The sequence below is a fragment of the Odontesthes bonariensis genome, chromosome 16 (genome assembly GCF_027942865.1).
Source record: "Odontesthes bonariensis isolate fOdoBon6 chromosome 16, fOdoBon6.hap1, whole genome shotgun sequence".
In the NCBI taxonomy this organism is placed as follows: Eukaryota; Metazoa; Chordata; class Actinopteri; order Atheriniformes; family Atherinopsidae; genus Odontesthes; species Odontesthes bonariensis.
The window spans coordinates 12370012-12393188 of NC_134521.1; the positions used below are offsets into that span (position 1 = coordinate 12370012).

The following is a 23177-nucleotide window of genomic DNA, read 5'->3' on the forward strand; positions in this document are numbered from 1 at the left end:
CTTTTTTCCTTTCCATCTGCTCACCATCATAGGGCATCCCGTAACAAATCGGAAAAGAAAAGAAGAGACCAATTCAATGTGCTCATCAAAGAGCTATGCACAATGCTGCAGGGTCATGGCCATCCGCGCAAGATGGATAAGTCTACCATCCTGCAGAGGACTATCGACTTCTTGCAGAAGCAGAAAGGTAGCACACTGTAATGCAGTCATTTGTGTTTGATTTCAGTCGTTTCGGGTGAGCTAATCTTTGTTTTTCTTTCAACCTTCCGTCCTTTTTCAGACATAACTGCGCAGAATGAAGTTTGCGATGTGAGGCAGGACTGGAAGCCCTCATTCCTCAGTAATGAGGAGTTTACTCAGCTAATGCTGGAGGTAATGTTCAGGAGGATGTATTTATAGAGTTAGTTGTGATATTTAATGCTAGAAAAATGAAGTAAATGGCTACAGCAAGCTGGAAAAGATACCACGCTGATGCAGAGTTATCTATTTGCATCCAAATGATGTTTTTTATGGTTGTTAAAGTGCACATATGGTCTTGTTTGTCTTAAAAACATTGCAGAAGAATGAGAAACTCTCCAGGGTTACATTGTTGAAACAGAATAAACGAGAGGGGCACTCAGTGCATCTCCCCCCAAGGCCAATGCTATTTTACGCATTTTTAATGAAAATCAAAATTTAATGAAAATCAAAATTTAATGAGCTCTTCTTTTTTCCATGTTTCTCCTCTTGCCAGGAAGTATTTTTTGCTGACAAATGGACTTACCGCATAGACCCCTTCTAACCTCGTTTAACCAACCTTTTACAGGCCCTGGATGGTTTCCTGGTTGCATTAACTACAGATGGCAACATCATATACGTATCTGACAGCGTGTCTTCACTTATTGGCCATTTACCGGTAAGTGATCCCATAATAAGTCATCCCAGCACATGTGTCTGTCCACATCTTATTGTCACAGAACAAAAGGCTCATGATCAGAGACGGGCTGGGATAATAATAACCTGATATCATTTAAATGTTGTTCCCATAACTATAACTGATGCATTGATGTGATAGCTGTGGAGGTGTTGGTAAAATGTACAAAAGAGGGCAGAACAACAATATACTGAAATGACTGACCGTCATTTATTTCTCTTTTTGCCTCAGTCGGATATGGTGGACCAAAATATCTTGAATTTCCTCCCGGAGCGGGAACACGGGGAGGTGTATAAGCTGCTATCATCCCACATGCTGATGACTGACCCCATTGCTGCTGACTTCCTTGACAGTGAGTATCCTGCTGAGCGGCCTCCCTGCATGCACCGTGTCTGGGTCATCATGTTGAAGCACAGCGGAAGTGGAAAGGTTAAAGCCTATAGATTGCCTTCCATTTTAGGAGATCAAAACATTAATGTAGGGGAGGTCATATGACTTTCAGTATGGCCATTTGTGACTTGCAGCTCAAAAATCGCTCGTTCTGTTTGTGGGTGTATGTCAGGTCTTTGTCTGGAACTGAAAAACAACCCTTGACTCTTGATGTATTTACGTTTTACTCACAACGTCTTCAAAGAATATCGTGACTAAGTTGTTCATAGATAGAGTTGCTACTAGGAGACTGTAGTTTATTGGATTGCTCATCAGTGTGTTTCTTTGATTAGACTTTTAGCTAATAATAGGAGCTAGCTTAGTATCATAGTTAAGACTTCAAGTCACTGTTATGTTAACACAGTAATCCAAAGCAATGTAGAATGGGAGGCTCAAGACACTGACCTTAATCCTGTGATTCTGCTGGGCTTTTCTGGGGAAGAGAGAGCGTGAGTTACCAATGTCTTCGGCTAACCTAAGAGGCCTTAATAGCGAACTGTCACAAAGCCATGTCTGGTGTGATCGTCGCCTTTCTGGAAGTCCATCTGTGTCAACAGGATTCCTTGCTTTTAACAGCACCAGAATTTCACTTTGCAAATAGAAACGAAAGAAATTTAAGGTGTGTGAGACATTTTCAAAGGATGCTAACGCTACCTCTCAAAACCTTTCTGTGGAAGAGATCATCCCAACTGCTAGCAAATGTGAAAGTCTTCAGGAATTCAGGTGTTGAGGTCACTGTGCTGCATCAGAGGAAATGCTTATTTTAAACTGTTGACATTAGGAATCAACTATGATCTCACATTGATTGTAAAAAGAGATATTGACTGTATCACAACATAAAGCTACACCATAACCCTTTGCTGAGTATTTTCATGCTTAATAGCAAAAACACAACCTACTGTAGCAGTTGTTGAATTATGAGTCCAATTAAAACATTTACTTTAAAATAATTCTACTTCATGAGTATGAGGCAGAAATATGTATGTGTACTGTGTTTTTTATTGGGTCTAACCATCTTCTTTCTTACATTTTTAGGTGAGGCACATATTGAATTTTGCTGTCATCTAGCCAGAGCTAACATGGACCCAAAGGAGCCGCCTGTATATGAGTACGTCAAGTTCGTCGGGGACTTTAAATTTCATAACAATGGTAAGAATATTTTTCTTTTTGGGAAAAAAAACCTAAAACAAACCTCAGTTTTTGAGCCGCATTAATAAAAGAATGCACATGATCCTCGCCACGCAGTGCCTACATCTTCCTGTAACGGGCTTGAACTGACGTTACCGAGAAGTCTGCAGTCATCGCTGGAGGAGCAGGTCTGCCTCATCGCCACCGTTCGATTGGTCACTCCACAGTTTCTAAAGGTAGGTTAAAACTTTTGCTTTTATGACTTCCAAAGGAGTGAAACATTAGGCACAGTTAGCACGGCAACGTAAAACATGGCGCAAGAGAAAGGATTGTTGTCGGAGGGATGACACATTTGGTCCATGCCAGCTCCATTGTTTCTGTGTCTTGTGACACCAGTTGATTACATATTTAGGATGCATCCCATCCCAAAAGGGCTTGAGGAGTTGAAACCTGGATACTTATAACCTCAGGTCAACACAGATCAGTATTTTATATTTAGCTCTATCTAAACATAACAGGAAAGATACAGTGCACAGTGAAAATGAGTACACCCCTGTTGAAAAGTAACATTTTGAACAATATTTTAATACACACACAAGTTATTCCCAAAACGTGCATAGAGTAAGTTTAATACAACATCTGTTCAGCTTACAACAGAAAAGAAAGGTCAATAATATAACTTAAATGACATATTTGTCCATTTTTGTGAAATTATGCTGGTGCAAAAGTGAGTACACCCCTATGTTAAACTCCCTGAGAATGGGCCGTGTTGGCCCGAAATGTCATGAAATGAAAAGGCATTAAAAGGGAGGTCATCGTTGTGCGTTTCATCCTTGCCTTACATTGAAATTTTACATTTTGAGTCTGCACCAGGCTAAAAGAGACGTGTGTGAGATTTGACTGAAATCCTATGGAGAGTATCATGATCTGCTTCAGTAGTCACAGTACATGTTGACAAGCATGTTTCTTTTGGTGAAATTCAGCTTCCTACTGTTGATGGCATCCACACAGCCCCAAACCATGTCACTCCCACTACTATGCTTGACTTTAAGCATGGGGCACTTTTCTTTGTACAAATCACTTTTTACCACCTCACAGGCTTGACACCATCGAAAGCAAATTTGTTTATCATTGTCTCATCAGAGACAAACAAACTAAGGATATGGATTGCTGGAACCATGTCCTGTGATCTGATGACACCAAGAAAAGTACAAAGAAAAGTGCCCCATGCTTAAAGTCAATGTCATTTCATGACATTTCGGGCCAACACGGCCCATTCTCAGGGAGTTTAACATAGGGGTGTACTCACTTTTGCACCAGCATAATTTCACAAAAATGGACAAATATGTCATTTAAGTTATATTATTGACCTTTCTTTTCTGTTGTAAGCTGAACAGATGTTGTATTAAACTTACTCTATGCACGTTTTGGGAATAACTTGTGTGTGTATTAAAATATTGTTCAAAATGTTACTTTTCAACAGGGGTGTACTCATTTTCACTGTGCACTGTATACATTTCATGCATCATTTCAATTCCAGTGATGGCTCAGCCCAGATTAACTTCTGTCTGCATTTACAAGAGTGCGTGGGATGAATTATTCACAGAAGAAACTTCTTTCATTAAAATCCTGTTTGTCCAGAAGACCCAGATCTATTAGACAGGCTTCAAATCTCCCTCACTCTTTATTCCGTATGATTCTCCAGATGATATAACTGTAGCAACAAGTTCTTAAAGCAAATGTTTAACTCCATCAGCTTCTCTTGCAGACTAATTTCAGTCGTCATCTGCGTTCGTTCACCATGTACTTCTGTGCTCAAGGTTACAGCTGCTTGGAAATATGCAGAACATTCAAACTGTCTGACTGTGACACACAAATGTGATCACAAGTTGATTGAATAGGAAGAAAACTGCAAGGCAGTGTGACCAAATACTTGACCCTAAAGCAGCACACTGTACTTTCCGTGGAAAACCGCCACAGTATGATCAGTATCTCAACACTGCGATAAGAACTTACTGTGAAACCATCACCATGAAGTTTTCTTTTTGATGTCACCGCCACATGAATATATACTAAATGATGATTCCTCCCTTTCATGATGAAGACTGCCTCATTTGTGACTGTGTTTTGGTTCAGGATTTGTGTAACGTGGAAGATCCTTGTGATGAATTCACTTCCAGACACAGCCTCGAATGGAAGTTCCTGTTTTTAGATCACAGGTAAAAGATTTTTATGTTCCTGACAATCATCAGTTCGGTTTCTTTTTCTATAAACTGTTGATCATCCTCCACGTTTATCCTATTTGTTTTGTCTTTTCAGAGCTTCACCCATCATAGGTTATTTACCCTTTGAAGTTCTCGGAACCTCTGGTTATGATTACTATCATGTGGACGACTTGGACCTCATAGCTCAGTGTCACAAGCAATGTAAGAAACCTCTTTTTTTTCCCCTCCAATTTCACACAAGGTGGAAGCTGTACGTGTATTTCTGAATCCAGCACATATATGTGAGCTCTCTTTTCTCTTTTCTCAGTAATGCAGTTTGGAAAGGGTAAATCCTGCTACTATCGCTTCCTCACCAAAGGACAGCAGTGGATCTGGCTGCAGACTCACTACTACATCACCTACCACCAGTGGAACTCCAAACCTGAGTTCATCGTCTGCACTCACACTGTCGTCAGGTAAGCCCGAGTGTTCTCCCTTGATATTTTCTCGCATCTTTCAGGAGAGATATGTCCACTGTTGTGTATGGGTTATCTTGTCAAAAACAACAATGTTTGTTTGAAATAACGTAACTTTTTTTGACTGTTGTTCAGTTACGCCGAGGTGCGAGCAGAACGGAGGAGAGCTTTTGGACTTGAAGAGCTGTCTCCACCAGAGATAGCCCCCTCTTCTGTGAAGGTAAGAGCCCTGCAACATGCAGTGTGACCTGTCACGCTTATGAGTGCCATCTTCAGCTCGGCTTCAGATCTGATCCTCAGTGCTGAACATTGCTCTGTGCCCCAGGCTCAGGAGCTGTACTTGGACATCTGCTCCACACTGGACGCTCCGCAGGACAGAAACAGCGGTGCACGTTCAGTGTCTTCCCACAGCTCCCGGAAGTCCTCCCACACAGCGCCGTCGGACTCGGCGTGTGAGTCATCCTTTGCTCACTAAAGTGCTAACTCACTCAGCAGCAAGTCATTGTGTAAAGATATCCTGCTCATGTATGGTTGGAGGCTCTGTTATTGAAATCTGGCTTAAAAATGGGCTGATTATCATTCTTCGTGATAATGTTCTTTCGCTGGGTCTGACTTTAATGGAAATGGCAGATTTGATTTTTTTTCCCCATTTAGTTTTTAGGAAAATCCCACTGTTGAGCCTTTGTTATGTAATCTGAGATGACTTTGGGATCAGTGGTAAAACCCCTGCACATAGACGACTGTTGCGATACAACACCTTCTGATGTGTGGGCGACCACGCATCTATGATGAGGGCTTTCCAAGGATTACTTTAACACAGTTTGAGCCCTTATTCTGTCTTAACTAGCTGCTGTTCCGCCCACCGTGTAGTTAGCTAAAGCATTTCCCTGTATATTCATGAAGAAGACACAGCAGCAGTGGGCAGATTCATCACAGTCGCAGTTTCTTTAAAGTAAACAAAGTGCTGCGACCCTCCTGCACATTCAGAACAATTATTTGTAGAGGATTTCCCTTTTTCATTCTGTGTGAGCTACAAAAATAAGTCAGCAGCAGAATGAGATGGCAGTCAGCGGCTTGAGAATCAGCAGGTAGTGTGGTTACAAAACCAAAGACGAAATGCTTTTATTTTGGCTCAGACAGAAAGTTAAGGATGCTATCAGAAAGCTGTGATAGTAAAACTAGTTCATTCAGTATAATCAGGTTTGGGCACATGATGTTGCCCAACCTGGACCTGGATCATCTGATTAGTTCAGTCCAGCAGATGTTTTTGCCTGGCAGGATAGTTGTATTAAGGGCTTTACAGCGATGAAGTGATATTTCAGCATCAGCTTGGCCCAAAGACTGCAAAATTGAAAGTTATTAAATCAACTTTCCAATCTCTGTCCAAAGTAGGATACCCCCCTATGTGCCCTGAGTGAGGTTTCTCAAGCCCAATATACAGATGCCGAATAATTTCCCCTAAAAGGCAGCATTACAAAGTAAATTTAGAATATATTTTACCTTTTGCTGTAGATATAATCTCTCATTTGAAACGGTGATGGTGATCAGACCGAGCATGTCCTCAGGCGGTGCGGTTAAAAGTGGCCTGTCTCCTTTTGCAGCAGTGAATTCCTACACAGAGGCCTGCACACCATCATGGCAGTCTGCTGCCGTTGGACAGGACAAGACATCTGCCAGACACCAGCCCAGTGATACAAAGGTCAGTTCATACTGGGTGTCTTCATGTGTTTCTCTATCTGCGGAGATAAAAATGGTCAGCGATGCTAAACTGTAAAACGTTTCCCTTTTTCCTTGTAGAATATGGCACAAAGACAGAATTCCTTTGACCTTGCGCCCCAAATGAGTCTCCCCCTTTCTCCCGCCTGCAGCAAGCACTCCGCAATGGTTAGTCTTCCTCTCCTGCCCGTTGTCTTCCTCTCTTTTGTTAGTGTACAATATCTCGCTGTTATGGCTGTTGCTGCCATATGTGTTGATTTCATATGCTGAATGTGTACAGAGCCTCCTGGCCTGGTTAAAAGATTAATGATTGAGAAAAAGACAATAAAGAGGATTGTGTCTTAATTTTTTGCTGTTTATTTAACATATTGCTTGTGTATTTCTTTGAGAAATCAGTCATCCAGATACACTGAAATACACTTTGACTTTTTGCGTTCACAGCAACAACAATCGCAGCAGCAGCAGTCCTCCATGTATCAGCTGCAGCAGCAGCAGCCTCAGCTCAGCGTAATGAACCAGCTGAAGGAACAGCTGGAGGAGAGAACGCGCATCCTGCAGGCCGACATTAAGACGCAGCAACAGGAGCTGCACGACATTAAGGAGAAGCTTAATCTTGCTAATCTACAGGTAGCTTTCTGGCAAAATAAGAAAAGAAGACCTCTCAGTCCATTTTTTGTCTTAAGTAATTAGCAGTATTTTTCATTTGTAAACTAAATTCATGGTGTTGCTCTCTGCGTTGGACAAAAAAATTGAAAAACATTGAAAAACATTCAGCGTGTGCATATCAGCTGAAAGGAAAATGTAGTTCCTCTCTGGTGATGGTGAAGTGTCCCCACCTAGAGGCCAAACATGGTCACTACATGGCACAGATAGCCTGCAGAGAGAAGAGACTGTGAGAGTGCTGCAGGGTTTGTTCATTAAAGTCAAATTGTCTCTGTTTGATGTCATTTCACCCTAAGTGCAAAGGTGAGACGACTTACGCCTCACATGAACAGCTTTTACCAACCAGAGCTAAAACTGAGCTGATCCATTTTTACTTGTGACTTCACCTAAGCATGAATAAATCAAAGGCATTACAGACATTTTAATTAGATACAAAACTAAGACTGAACATGGAACATTTCTGTAATTATATGGAAGCAAGCTTTTTTTGGGGGGGTGTTGTTTTAAGTGAATTGATGTTTCCTGTGTCTGTGTGTTAGATGTTGTTACAGCAGCCTATCCACAATGACTTTGGCCAGGCCCAGCAACAGCCTCAGCAGCAGGGTCCTGGAAGGCCGGCCCAGCAGAGCCAAAGTGGGGTCATCAGGCAGCTCTCGGGCCACCCCAAACCAGCATCGTGTGGGGCGCACAGTTCATCCCCCCACTCTGTCCTCAGAGAAAACGGCTCGCCATCAACGCAGGTACAAATCAGACTCAGAGGCAACTGGATGCAATCTGCACCGTAGCTGCGAGATGCCACGAAATCCCACACTCTGGGGAATGATATTGAAATGAATTAAATTAGGTAATATCCGACTGTGCTAGTCATTGATTCAGTTTGTTCCGTTTTGCAGTTTTTTTTATTTATTTTTTTATTGCAAAGTGTAATTTTGTTCACAAATTCACAAATTGTCAAGATGGTTTATATTTTTCATGAACAAATTAGACAGTTTTGATGAGATTATCCAAAAGTTGAGGCTGTTTTTACTCCGTTTTTTTCACTCTGTTTTTGTGCAAGTTGATGAGTGGATTCTGATGTTTTTGTAAAGTCAATTATTCACTTTATCGCAGGTCCAGCACAGGATTGCACGGAGTGGGCAGTCGCAGTCGGTGAGTTTGCCGGTGCAGACCAACACGAGTCTGACGATGCCCTTCTACAGCAACCCCATGATGTTCTCTCAGACTAACACCAGGCCTCAGCAGGAGGCAAACCAAAGACACACGGACAGCCAGCTCAGCCAGGATGGACAGTTACGGTAACAGCCCTGAAAGAAACTTGTGTACTATTTTGTTTTTTAAGCTGCACACAAAGTTCCTCCGCTGACAGATTCTCTCTTCTCCGCAGAATGCTCCTCAACCAACCAATGCAAACATTGGTCCCCACTAGCGGCGTCACCACGCAGCCTTCCCAGTGCAACATGGGCATCTCCCAAACCCTGTAAGCAATCAGATTCCACACACAGCGTCTGTATGCGTGTCACATCGTGTCATACTGAGCTCTTCATTGTGCCCTCCACACAGATACAGCTTGGAGCAGCCAATCATCACCCCTTCCTTCTCCATGCAGCAGGTCAACTGTAACGCCGTCCTCGTGCCCTCTCCGGTTTTCAGTTCCCCCATAATGATCCCACACAACACCTTCATCACACACCAGTCCCAGTCCGCCTACCACAGTCAGCCTCAGGCCTCTCAGCACTCCCTGCAGCTCCAGCAGCCCCAGCAGTTCTTTCAGGTACGACGTCCACGAGATGCTTTGTTCTATCGCTCTTTATTTATCGAAGCATGCATTCGGACATTCAAAATGGCGGCTCGTGCATCGTGGTGTGTTAGTCGGCATGAAGCGGCTACTTCCCTTACCAACCTTTCTCACAGTTGGTCTAACGCCAAGTGGGTTTCAGTAGGAGATCTGAACTGGGATCGGTTGTCATCATCTGTGCAACCGCTCGATGTAATGAGCAGACTCTGTTTGGTGCAGCTGAGAAAGTCACCAATCTGGCTCATAACCAATAACAAACGCACCCGTCATACACTGCTGTCATCACTTCACTGTGGAGACGCTGGATAATGCAGAAAAGTGTTCTACCTTTTATTCATGAGAGACATTTCAAACATTTTAATGAACAAGCTTTTTTAATTGATGATTATAATAGTGACGCTGATCTACCGTGGGATTATTTTTAAATCCACTTTTATGGCCATTTGTGATAGACATGCTCCACCCGCATCAGACAAAGAGATGCTGCCTGGGCCAAAGCAAAGAAAACTAACAGTACTTTGGATTGGACCCTATACACATTCAAAGTGCGACTAAAACTTTTGGAAACCAGTTAAATCCCGATCAGGTTCTATTTAGCTAATCAGTCTTTCAAGTAAATCAAAGTGTAGTCAAGGGTAACACCAATACTCCTGATACTTTTAGGCTTTTAATGTCTGTTGACTCAATCTTTGAATGAGTCTTTGATGCAGAGTTACATGTCTGAGTCTATCTGAAGCCATCCTTAAGTTGTAATTAAATTGGTTTAGAAATGATCTTTCTAGAATAATTGAATGTGTGTACATCTGCCTCTCTCACAGTCACCACAGGTGTTCCATAGGGCTCTATTGTAGCCCTAATTGTATTAATTCATATTTACTATAAATGTGTTTGGAGAAGAGCTACATAAAGACAAAATACATTTATTTGCTGATGACACAAACATTTATACCGTGGCACCTTATTTAAAATCCTTTTCTCTGTCTATGCTCCTCATAAGTGGAAAAAGCTTCAAAATATCACAAACACTGAACAACTAAACTTCACCAGAGTACATTCATGTTCTCTTTTGTGTCTGCAGATGAGTCAAGGACTTGTTCACGGTGGGTCTACTCCAGCTTTCCTGCACGCCACCAATGTCCCACAGCAAAGCACTGTGGGATACATTCAGCAGCAGCAGTCTCAAACGCAGCAGCTGCCTCTAACACAGCAGCCGCAGCAGCAGAGGCAATACCAACATTCCCAAAACCAGACTGGCAGCGTGTCCGACTTCCGAAATATGCTGACTCGGTAGCACTGAGGACGGCGTCGGTGCGCTGAGATCTGTCTCTGTGACGCGGCCCTGCAGCTGGCAGCGCGCTGCGGCTTTTGGAAGTCAAACTTGACGTGAAGCTCTGCAGCGTCTGGGAGCGAGAAGTCCGCTTGCGGCGATCTGACTTTTGATGTGACGCCACTCGCTCAGAGGAAGCCGGTCTGCGCGTCACTGAGGTGAAAACCACAAGCAGAGGCTGCACTGACCCAACGTCCCCTGGATCTGAGCGGCGTCTGAGGCGCTGGGCCTTCACCGCGAGGCCGCGTCGCACTCAGAGAGACAGCTGGAACTGGTGGATTATCAACGCTCTTAAAATGCCGCTTTCCCAGAAGTTCTCATCTTATAGAGCTCTTTTTTTAAGTGTCTGTTTGCACCTTGGTACCACTTGTCCCCAAAAGTAGAATATTTATTTTCCCAAGAATTAATTTTCTATTCTGTACATGACTATCAGTGAGATTACTTTTCAAATCTAAAGCCAGACACCCCTCCCCATCATCGCCCCCTCGGTAAGAATTGTATCTCCAATGAGAATAGTTTGTTTCACGAAGGGATTCGTGTGTGTGTGACACCCCCTCCCATCATTCTCCTAAAGCGCTTATTTAGATATGTTCATGGCAGGTCAGTACAGAGGTGAGATGACCCTCATATCAAAAATCAGGACTGGAGAGCATTTAGATGTAAGAGCTGGAAGCTCAGATGGAGAGTTTCTCTGATTATTAGAAAGTGTATCTAGATTTTTAAAGCCTCAATCTGGGTCTGAAGAAGGGGTGCTGTGACGATCTCACTACTCCTCACACAGAATGACAGCAAAGCTCTGAAGTTGTAATATTAGGTGCTTCTGATGAGCTGTGCAGCACGTGTCCTCGTGTGATAAACAGCTACCAGAGGCTGGGAAGAATTGTGCCTTCAACCGTAACGCATTCATGGTGCAGTTTGATAGTTTTGTCTGATTACGGCTTTAAAAATCCAGCTCAGGTCCACTTGGAATTTAAAAAAAAAAGTATATTTTCATAAGAGGATACTTTCTTATTTTCTGCATCAGATTGAAATGGAAGTAATCTAGATTTGTATTGGATATATAATAAATATATATCTATATATACATATATAGATATATATGTATATATACATATATATTTAGGGGGATTTTTGCAACCTTTACATGTCCATAAAGTCTTTAGTAATAACCTTTTAATTGATAAGATTCATTTAACCATGATCTTAAACCCTAATCAAATCATTACTTGTGCATCTGTGACGTACATATATTCAAGTCAAAGTAGGGAAAAAGAAGCTAGTTTTATACACCAAAGTTCGAGATCGTCGTGTTCCTTTTGACAATTAAAGGTCAACATTGCTCCTGGTGTCCTTCCCCCATCATGGCTACTATTAGTTTTCATTTCCACCACGGTCAAACTAAATCCTGCAGGGACGGAAGAGTCTGCCAGCTCCCTAAACATCTGGTCAGTGTTGTCGTTCACTCACTCACTTGGACAAACATGCACTCTATCCACAACCAAGTGAGCTCACCTCCAAATTATCGCCAGCAGATGCAGAAACTTCCACTTCCTGAAGTATTGCACAGCTGCGGCGACTAATAAAACACTAACAATTACAATTATTGCAAGAATCAAACACGATGAAGTCTGTCCTGTCGTGGTTTCGAGATGTTACAAGCTTTTTGTAAGACAATCTTAGCTCTGAGAAGGAGCCTGTGCTGCATGTGTGCAACTACTTATCATCTTTAGCAGCTGCGAACACGTGCGTTGGCTTGATTAAAGATGTTTCTTTTCTCCATTTTCACATGGCGGAGCAGCGATAATAGTGGGGCAACAGTTGCTAATGAAAGAGGATTGGAGTGTGCTGTATTGGAAAATCCATCAGTGAACATGTGTGACAGATGTCAAACGTACGCAAATAAAAACAGTTTGACTTTATAATCTAAATTTCAAAGTGCTCCACGCGTGGCTGAGCATGAAATCAGCTTGTTGTTGCTACACTTTAAAGAAAGCAGCCTGTTTGTCCTTAAAAAAAAAAAGACAGTTTTTGTTGGTGTCTGCACCCATCGAGGCTCACTATGTGATAGTCCCATTCGAGACTGGTGCTGCTCATATTGCACGACAAGACTCAACACTCAGCATGTGCGTTCAGTGCCGTTTTACACTTTTCTATGTGCAATGTCGATTTGATCGAAGAATGTTTATTTATACTGTTTTAAATGTCTCAGAACAGATGTATATAGAGCTGTATTATAAACAGTTGTACCATGTAATTTATATGGAAGTATTTTTTTAATGAAAATGTCCTGAACATTCCTTCAGCAGTACTTTTTCTTAAAGGTACAGTACGTGTCCACTGAAGAGAACGGTTACACAGGACTTTTTTGCCAATGTGCTGCAAAGGGTTAGACGCCCCCAAACATCAGTTAAAGGGTCACATAGTCACCGGGATAAAGAGATTAAATGATTATTTTCTTATCAAGCTGCTCATTTCACAAACAGTAATTCAGTTACAAGTAAAAGTGCACTTGTGCATGATCATTAAGACAGTCACAACCCCCCCTTTTTTTTCTCCCCCCCCAAGTTTCAGACACGTAACTGTTCCTAAAGGTCCAGCTCCACCAGCAACTCAACAGGTGCCATAGACGACTATTTTTTACTGTTTTCTGTCTTCATTATTCTTCAATATGATTTCAAAAATCTTGCTGAATATTCAGTTTTCAGGGAAGTGATGGTTTAAAATTCCTTCTTTGGCTACTTTTTATCTGAGCGCATCATTCAGAGAAGACTTCCGTATACGTACACAAACAGTTGTGTTTTCCGTTTGCCTTGCAGAGATGGTGCAGGGAAACTCGGCTCATTCATTTCCGCTGTGTCCTCCACCCGAATTATTGTCACTTTGGATGTGGAATGATCTTTAGAGCTTATTTTAGGCGTCTGTTGCCTCACAAAGGTTGTAAATAATCCGTCCGCTCTGTCCTCGTAGTCGAGTTGAAACGCTCTGTCCCACGTTTGTTCTCCTCAACCCTCAGAATGCTGTTTTTCTTCATGGGTTTTTGTCATTGAGTGTCATTGTTTTGTTTTGAAGGCACGTGAACACAGATCACATTTAAATTGTACTTTTTCCTGATTTGTAACGTATTGACTTGACGACTCGCGTGGCGGATCGATACTTTTCTGTGTCGAGATTTGCCAGGACATGAGACACGAACAACGGAAAAAGAAAGAAAAAAACAACCCTGATATACAGCCATTTCTGCAGTTTCAGTGCAGAAACAAACATTGAATATATTGTATAATAGAATGTAAAATAAAAAAAAGACAAATATTATAGGCTGAATAGTTGTTTATTTTATGTCTAATAGATTACATTTATGTATGTTACATGATTTTAAAATTAAAGTAATTTTGTAACAGATGATGAAGTGTCTTATTAGAGGAGGTGATGTTTTTCTTTTCTTTTTTTTACATTCAAGTTGATGTTGCACAGTCACTTTGTGGCTCGTTTCCTCTCTGTATTTATCATAAAAAATAAGCTTTAAATATATTAACGTTGTTTTAAAAAGAAATAAATGAAGTTTACACTTTAAACATCTCTATTAAATATATATTGAATTATTTATAAATCAGCCTGGATATTGTGGAATATTTGAAAATAAATATGTTTAAGCGTTTGTTTTTTTATTATTCCTGAGCGAGCTTTTTACTCTAAAGGTTTCCTTCGCCTGTGTTCAGAAACAGAAAGAAAGCTTTCAATTGTAATAAAGGATGCACTTTTATAGATTTCAGTATTTTAATCAGAAAATGATGTGACGTGCTGTAAATGTCCAACAGGAAACCAATCGTCAATCTATCCAAACAAGCTTGCTAATTACATGATTATTTCTCTGATTGGCTTCTAATGAAGCGAAACATCTGTCAGTTTGTACACCTTGTTGATAAGGATTTCCACCTCTTCTCCACCCAAATGGCAGAGGTCCAAAACACACACCACATGCGTGTCCTCCAGCTCGTTGGCGGTCACCAAGACCTCTGCAAGAAGAAAAGCAGACGTCAGTGTGAAGCCTCAGAGCAGCGTGTGTCCTGGCCTTCTGACCGGGTGGGTTACCTGGCTCAGGAGGAGCTGCTTCCGTTTGGTTGGCTGAATCACTGAGAGGGAAGAGGAAACCTGAGGAAAGGCAGGACAGCATCGTGTTGTCATGTGGATCCAGAGGAAGGCCTACAGCCCGCGGGTCGTCGGAGCGCACGATGGGAAAAAACGCAGCATCGACGGCCATCTGCTTGTTGATACCTGTGGAAAAAAATGGAAGATGCCGTTCAAGCACAGGAACAAGTAACAGCTGAGGTGTAAGTCACCTCAGGTGCATTAAGATGGGATGAAAGCACAGAGCACGCATGTGAGGATCAATACCGAGTTACATGAATCCCGGTGTTTTTTTAAAGGGTGACTCAGACCTCTGACTGTGTGACTTGGTTTCCGCTGACAGCAGCTCTCAACCTCAGAGTGACTCAGCGGTGACATAAATGTAATACAATATAAGCAGAAAGGTCAGTTAGCCGTGGTTGTTCAGGACTAAATGGGAGAGACATTTTGTCCGGTTGAGACACCCACTCGTCAGGACAAATAATTTGTGGCCTACATTTTCTGAATGAGTCAGCACCTCGTGTCAGAAACAAGAGCATGAAGGACGCTGAGAGCAAGAACAAGTTAGAGACTGAATGTGTAACACAAGTCGAGTGTTTTTTTTTTTGTTTTTTTTACCTAATATTGTTAGCTGGAAGAACCCCGGACAAAGCGCGGGTGGGATGGTGTCGGCGGTTTGCTCCGGTGTCCACCGTGTCGGCTGAGGGTTGCTCCACTGCAGGAGTTCATTCTTCTCATCGAACGTGAACCTGCGAGAGATGCTGTCCTGGTGCAGGCCAGCCCGACGCAGATGTTCAGAGACTTCCCGTCGCTGCTTCCACCAGCTGCTGCTCACCCAGGACAAAGAGTCTGCTGGAAGACAAACGTCAAAGTTTATCAGGACACACGCTGTGGTGAAGGTGAAGCTCCAGTAACTCACCTTGACTTGGACTTTGTTCCTCAGGTTGAACCTCCTCCAACGCAAACAGCGTCTCCTCCTGATCTTCTCCTGTCTTTGTTCTGTGTCCAAACCTCCTGTTGGAGCAGAAATACATGAGCTCTGAAAGCTTGAAATGGTTAGACGATGAACGCCATTACATGAATCTCAACTACCTTTTAGGTGGAGTGCTGCCACGATTTAGGGAAGTCTGTGCAGCTTCACTAAAAAACATGAATTAAATTAAGTTAAATCAAATCATTCTTGGCTCTAACTTTACCATTAAAGTACAATTAATGACTTGATCTCAAGCTCACAAAAACAGAAGTCAGGATTCGGTTCATACTTCATTTGAATCCGTCTTTTGCTTCTGTGTGTTGAGCTTTCATCAGAAGCCAAACTGTCCACAACCGTCTGCTCAGCTGTGGCGGGGTGACTGTGTGGGTCTGGTGCCACCTGTTCACAAACCAGTGGATTTATTTCCATTTCAAACAGCCATCGCTCCTAAAAAGAAGCTTTAAAATCGACCTACTCTACCTCTTTCTCTTCCGTTCCTCGAGACTCCGAGGTCTTCGGGGATTTCGTGTACTCCACCGCTGTGATCTGACCTTGAATTGCAAGTTTTTTATGTTCTCTGTATTGCAGGGTCTCTAACTCCCTCTTCAGGTCGGCCACAGAAACCAGAGGAGCTTGATCTTCGAGCAGAAGGGAAAGGTTTTGACAGTTTAATATCCCTTCATGCTATATCACAAACAAAATTAAGCTTAACTAAATGTTTTTAAATAAAAAAATGACACTATAGTTCTTACACAAAAAAAAAAAAAACCTCACCCGATGTGTCTGCTGTCGACTGTGTGAATAACTGTGGGGCGTGGGGGTAGTTATAATGGCCACCAACAGCAGTCTTCTGCAGGATGATGTTGTCTTTCAGAGTCTTGGTCCACTGGATGAAGCCCTTCACTCTGGGGTCACTTACATATGGCTGACCTTTGTGGTAGCCTGTTGTGGACACAATTTACTTCCCTTCAGTTCCACCTGCACCCACCAAAGCCATCGCTACACGTCACTCACAGCTGCACCAACCTGTGATGAACATCTCGGTCTCGCAGCTGCTTGTGAGGTACGGCAACGAGCCTTCCACTCGGCAAACCCTCATCTGAGTGCACACCAGGTAGGTCACTGTGACAGAGAGGACGATAAGAAAATAAGACTCACGTCCAAGTTAGGCGGCAGACCTGTCGGATACGAGCTGATAGAGGGGACTTACTTGGACAAATATGACTGAAGATTTCAGCTTGAGACGAGGAAAAAAGCTCCAGGATGAAAGGGTGGTTAGACGTTCCGTCCACCGCATGGACCCAGCGATACGTCCAGTATTTCTCTGGAGCTAAAAGGTGAACAATGTCAATCTCTAAAGGCGAGTGAAGCCGTTAAGATTAAATACGAAAGTATCTTACCCTTGTTCCCTTTACTCTTCACTCTCTCGACACGGCCAACGAATGTAACCAGACCAATGATGTCGCACGCGGAATTGTTGGCCAACTTCTCCAACTCAGACCTGTAAGAGGAACAGACAACTGTAATAATAATAATAATACTAATGCATAGAACAACACGCAAAACCAAAAAGAAGGTAAGAACTACAGCCGATCATCACCTGGTGGTGAACTGGTAGGAAACCTCTGGCAGTCCCCACTGAGGCGTCACATTCTTTGGTGACACCACAGTGATGACCGAAGCTGGGTTACGAGGATTCAGGCAGATTTCTTAAAGGAAATACACACAAAAACGCACAACAATCTCAAGATTTCGTGAAACTAAATGGGAGATGATAACATTCAGAAGCAAAGAGCCCACTTTCAGGCATCGAGCAGAACAAAATGAATTTTTCATTTTTACAAAGTTAATCCGTACAAAATGATCCCCGCTGGTTATAGAACATGTTATCATCGTGTTACAAACACAAGTCGCAGTTGTTTAGCACTGTGCATGACTTTAATGTTAAGTGCTCTGACTATGTACCTTTTTAAAAGATGCCGTTTTCCCTAAATGTTTGACGTTTGCCATTACGAGCTGAGTGCAAAATGAGCAACTGGGGTACTTGTATATGTTTATATCTGATAACATTTCCTACATTTTCACATTTTTCAAATGTGAAACTGTGACAGAGTCAGTGTCGGTACATACCTACAGAGTTAAAGTTCTTCATTCTGTGATGGTCCATTTGTGGCCGTGAGCGGTTTGAGTAACTCTGCTTCAGGCTGTAATTTTGGAGGTACAACACTGTGCCAACGTTCAGTCTCTGGTAAAACTCGGGACAAAGTTCATTCCAAAGCACAAGCGACATTGTGCCACTCTGGTCAGCGACTTCGAAGTAGGCCTGAAATACAACCAAGTACCGAGATGAAAGCGTGTACGCTACTGCGCTGTACTGTACTCGTTTGTGATGCCAGGTTCAAACTCACCTGGTAGGGGTAATCAATCTTGAGCCCAAACTTTCCATAATACCTTAATCTGGATTTGTGTATGATCTTCACCAGGAGAGGGAGAGGTTTCCATGAGATTCTAAAGGAGGACTCCAGACTACTTAGAAGAGTAATCTTGGACACTGAAAGGAAGATACTGCAGCTCAGGATGTTTACAGCCTTTTGATGGCCAAGGCCAATTCTATTCTGCCATACTAAATAAACAAATAAATGCATGTTTATAAAGGAAAAGATTAGCTGTAACAGACAGAGAGCAAGTTTCTGTCAATATGTTTTAGACTACAGCCGTGTTTTCCAGAGTACAGTGATGGTTAAATGATAAGAAATCTGGGGATTGTAAAACCTCAGAATATAATGTAAAGTAGGAATTTAACTCTCTTCACTGTTGTGTGAACAACACTGTGTTTTGACAGCTTGTTGCCAATCTTGCCGTGAACTTTTTAAGTCAAGGGACCCATCAACAGGACTCGTGATCATGAGTCTTGTTCAGGTAGAGAAGCCAGAAATCCTCGTGTTTACCTTTAGGATTATACAAGTTAGAGAAACAAGTCGTTTGAAGACATCATCCCAAGATCCCATAAACTATGATGGACAATGCAAACTATTTTAGGTAAGTTTTGTCACCCAGGACATAAACTTATATCAAACCAAGCACGACTGCTATGCCATGCATCATATGCAGCTTATTAGGTTCCTGAAAGGGAAGAGCAGTGACTCACCGTCCAGCACCGTTTCAGATGAGGGAGTCCCTGAGGTCCAGATGTCCCCCTCGGGGTCGTCGTTGTTCCACAGAGACAGGTAGTGTTTGCGGCTGAGCTGAAGGGGGACGTCGCTTTGCAGCACCGAGCTCCTCTCCATGCCGTGTTTCACCAGCATGGGCAGCGGACCCACAGCACTGATGCGGGGCAGGACCGCAGACCTCTCAGCGGCACATCTGAGCTGCTCAATGCAAATGTAACCGTGTCCCAGTCTCCTCTCGTTGTAAACAAAGGAGCACTGCGTGATGCTGACGTCACTCCCGGTCCTCAGGGTGTTTTTGTGCACCAGATGATTCAAACTGTGGTGCAGAAAGCATTTGGCTCGCCAGACTCCGTCTGTGACCGTCACGTCGTAGCTGTAGCTGTCGAGTTGCCCCTGCTGCCCCTCAGTCCGCTCGGACAAGTATCTCTGAACAGCAACGACAGCAACGGGAACCGACTCGTCAGGTCCGAGTTTGAGGCACTGTGTGGTTGATAACCGCTCCAACGTCCTCTGAAGGAAAGACACTTGAGAGGGACCGGTCACCATAACAGAGGACCAAGACGAGTTATCCTCCATCATTCAGTTAATATCTACTAGTAACCCAAATACTTATTTATAACCGATGAAACAAGTTATTTCTAAATTTACGAAAACTTCCATTTATCTTACAAGAAGTCGGTCACCATAGAATAATTAATAATTTGTACTTTTTTGTGTGGACACAAGAAGGAGATATTTCCGTTACCGCTCGCGAACTTTTATGACAACACGGTGCTGTTTGATGGCGTCACCATTTACCTTCAGCAGCAAACCACGTACGACTACAAAGCAATTAACTTAAAACACACCTTTACACAACATGTTCGATGTTGCTGTATCAAACACTGAAACCTGACACCGAAATTAGTCTGAAAATGTTTTCGGGAGATTCCTGATTTCAAAATCCGCGCTGAGCTGTGCAGGAAACGGTTAATGTGACGTCATCAAAGCGACGAGTGGGAATCCGACGCGATCGTGTAGTTCATGTTTACTTTGTTATTATTGAGAAAAAGTAGTTTTAATTGCTTGAAATTATTGAAATAGAAAATAAATTAATTGCAAATAAATACCATGTAGGTACAATAAAATTATTATTTTTTTATCATATAAAAATATGATTTAACATTAGTTTCCTCATAGTGAATGTAGCTAATTCTCCACTTTTCATTTTATAGTAGCATAAATACTTAACTAATTTATACCGAACATTATGAGTTGGTTCTGAAGCAGGAGTTATGAAAGACTGAGGAAATATAAATATAAAATATTATTTAAAAATGTAATTGTAGACTTCATTGAAATTCAGCAGAGGGTTATATAACCGGTGGTGTGGTGGTTAGCACCGTCACCTCACAGCAAGAAGGTTCCAGGTTCAACTCCCAGCTGGGGCCTTTCTGTGTGGAGTTTGCATGTTCTCCCTGTGTATGCGTGGGTTCACTCTGACTTCCTCCCACTGTCTAAAAAGATGCATGTTATGTTAATTGGTGTCTCTAAAATTGTCCTTAGGAGTTGGTGTGAGTATGTATGGTTATTTGTCTCATTTGTCTCTGTGTGGCCCTGTGATGGACTGGCAGCCTGTCCAGGGTGTACCCTGCCTCTCGCCCATTGACCACTGGGATAGGCTCCAGCCCCCCCCCCGCGACCCTACCGACAGATTCAGCGGTAAAGAAAATGGATGGTTTATATAACCAGGTTATCATGTTCATTTTCAGATAATTATGTGTAATTGGCCGAGATTCCAGCATATTATACCATAACTAAATGTACTAAAATACTCTAAATTATGTGAGTTATCCAGCTTGGCTTTCAGATGCATTGTTCTCTTTACTAAACAAACCTATCCATGGGCTTCAGATTGTACTTAAAAGGATTTATGCTTTTAAATTAAATAATTGTTCCATCCAGATGATTTTATTTTATTTTATCCGGTTACTTGCAGTGTTGCTGAACATAGCGCATAATATAAACTGCTCATATCACAGAGATGATATAGATTTCCAAATATTTGGCTTTGAAAATTTTGAATGAGTTCAAAATACAACTCAAAGATTAATTAAAATAATCTAATATGTCAGTTTTTACTTTTAATAGTTTTTCTACTGAAACTGATGTTCGTTTTATATTATTGTTTTATTTATTATTTTACACAGTTTTTTCCACATTCATTTTAAACTTGTGCCCTAAGTCTCTACATGTCCTGATGTCACATGGTCAGATGTAATAGTATGCATCATGTTAAGCCAGCAGGGGGTGACGATTTCTAACAAATGTTGCATCATCACTACAAGAATCATAACCAATCTCTGTTGTCCAAACTGAGTTAATGCAAACCAATTTCTTGGGACAGTAAAGGGGATTTTTAATGTTTTCTGTGCTGTACGGGCAAAATTGTCTGAATAAAATAGATAATTATCTATTTTTATAGGTTGTTTTTTGTTGTTTGGAATTACTACTTTTGTTCTAATCAAGGAATCATTCAGCATAAAATACTACTGGAGCATTGCAAGTAGTAACGTGCAGGGTATACATGGATGTCATAGAGTATAGCTGCTTCCAAATCCCCTCTCTTTTTTCTTCATGATAAGGCATAGACATAACCTGCTCTTCTCTACCTCTCACTGGCTGGTAGAGGTTGCCTTAATTGGATGGGTTGATGGTTGATTTTCACACTGATCATTATTTCCTGTTGCCATGTAACAGAAGATATGTGACAATGTGCAGATATAATGGCCCTTTCTTGGGGTCAACTAAATATGGCAGTACCCTTACATGTCACTGTTTATAACATAGTGAGTTTATCCTTTATCCACCTCTGCATTACAATGCATTTGCTCCTTCTAATTAGTGACAGCAGATTAGTGAAGGCATTTCCCTGTTTCAATTTGACAATATCCTCTTGGACCAATCAAGGCCCAACACGCAGTTTTATGTTTAAAAAAAAAATGCACTGGCTTGCAGTGAACCCCCATCCAGCACATTCAGGATGAACTGAAACGACTGAGTGTGACTAATTCATTTGTGGCTGAATGGTTGCTAATTGATGCATTCTTTTGTTTATTTCGCCAAATCCCAATGCTAAAAGGGAGTATCAGTCTGTGCCATCATCACATGAATGCTGAATAGTCATTTACAGTTATTCAAAATGCTGACTTGAACCAAGCATCACTGTTGCAACTTCCTGGCAAGGGAATCAGCCATGAAATATTACAACCACAGTTCTGTTATTCCTTCAGTGAAGGACTTATCATGCATTTTTTGACAGAATTACAGCTTTTAAACCCTAAAATAGATCTGTGACTGGTGTGTATATCAGCCATACGTGCTCTGTTTACTCATTACAAGGCTTGAAATGTGCTATATAAATGTAGCACACTTACCATGTTTATGAGGATGTGCTACATGCAGGACTCATAAAATGATGTGGTTTGCAGAATTAGAAAAAAGGGTACTTTAACAAGCCTAAAGACAGTGCTAATAAAAAGAAAGATACAGTACTGTGCAAAGGTCTTCAGCCATCCCTCATTCCATTACATTTTGCTTCCAAACAGTCACACTTTCATCTAATCTTTTAAAATGTTCTTGAGCAATAGTACTTTATATTTTCTGAAGAGGTCTTTTAAAGTCTGGACATTGGCTCCTTTTTCACTCATTTTCAGTCCCGCCCTTGTACTTGTTTGTTAAGTCATCTAACGCTGACCTATGAGGCATTCAAGTATAGAAAGGGCACCTAACTCAATGGGTGGATCAGTGTTGTGTCTTCAGTTCACAGACAGCTTGGCAAATAATCAATTTCAAACTGTAATCTTCGGCACTTTGTTACTACCAGTCTGTCACAAAGGCAGTGAATTTGATCCTATTTCTTCCGTAGCATCTGCAAAAGAACAAAAAAAAAACAATGGGATTCCCAAAGTGCTATTAGCAGAAAACGTGGTGTGTCTCAGCATGGTTTGCAGTGTGAAACTGAACAAGTGGAGGACAAAAGAAGAAGTTGTATGTCTAAAAAACAATCTGCAGCAGCTTAACAGTATCGTATGTCCTGAAATGATAAAAAAAAAAATCCAGCAAAGACCTGACACAGGACCAGAGAGATGCATCTGGTTCAGACACCAGATTATCTGGACCTTCAGCTGATCCATCTGCTGTTGGCCCAAGCCTCATCAGAAATGGGCTCCATGGAAGGGTGGCTGTCAAGAAGCCGTTCTTAAGGAAGGGAAACAGG

General features: G+C 41.9%; 2 protein-coding genes across 5 annotated transcripts in view; one reads left to right on the forward strand and one right to left on the reverse strand.

Moving 5' to 3' along the window:
• Positions 1-14292, forward strand: part of npas2 (neuronal PAS domain protein 2) — a 45726-nt gene extending 31434 nt beyond the window's left edge. For both annotated transcript variants that reach the window (XM_075487948.1, XM_075487949.1), the window contains exons 4-22: positions 33-187; positions 281-372; positions 806-895; positions 1145-1265; positions 2378-2491; positions 2588-2706; positions 4607-4689; positions 4790-4896; positions 5003-5150; positions 5286-5370; positions 5476-5602; positions 6752-6849; positions 6948-7034; positions 7308-7493; positions 8069-8269; positions 8640-8824; positions 8914-9006; positions 9090-9300; positions 10403-14292. In XM_075487948.1, coding sequence (XP_075344063.1) covers positions 33-187; positions 281-372; positions 806-895; positions 1145-1265; positions 2378-2491; positions 2588-2706; positions 4607-4689; positions 4790-4896; positions 5003-5150; positions 5286-5370; positions 5476-5602; positions 6752-6849; positions 6948-7034; positions 7308-7493; positions 8069-8269; positions 8640-8824; positions 8914-9006; positions 9090-9300; positions 10403-10615 — 2515 coding nt within the window. In that variant the 3' untranslated portion in view covers positions 10616-14292. The remainder of the gene's footprint in view (positions 1-32; positions 188-280; positions 373-805; positions 896-1144; positions 1266-2377; positions 2492-2587; positions 2707-4606; positions 4690-4789; positions 4897-5002; positions 5151-5285; positions 5371-5475; positions 5603-6751; positions 6850-6947; positions 7035-7307; positions 7494-8068; positions 8270-8639; positions 8825-8913; positions 9007-9089; positions 9301-10402) is intronic.
• radx (RPA1 related single stranded DNA binding protein) lies at positions 13970-19702 on the reverse strand. 3 transcript variants are annotated; one of them, XM_075487952.1, is made up of 15 exons: positions 18898-19702; positions 18158-18300; positions 17880-18072; positions 17350-17458; positions 17150-17250; positions 16960-17073; positions 16776-16871; positions 16524-16691; positions 16230-16387; positions 16039-16148; positions 15869-15916; positions 15696-15790; positions 15395-15628; positions 14741-14923; positions 13970-14664 (listed from the first exon to the last, which is right to left on the reverse strand). In XM_075487952.1, the coding sequence occupies exons 1-15, from the start codon at positions 19496-19498 to the stop codon at positions 14531-14533; spliced, it is 2487 nt and encodes an 828-aa protein (XP_075344067.1). In that variant the 5' UTR covers positions 19499-19702; the 3' UTR covers positions 13970-14530. The 3 variants fall into 3 exon arrangements, with proteins under 3 accessions (XP_075344067.1, XP_075344066.1, XP_075344065.1); XM_075487951.1 differs by having other exon boundaries at positions 15395-15625; positions 16960-17079; positions 18898-19701; XM_075487950.1 differs by having other exon boundaries at positions 16960-17079; positions 18898-19701.
• Positions 19703-23177: the final 3475 nt, after the last annotated feature.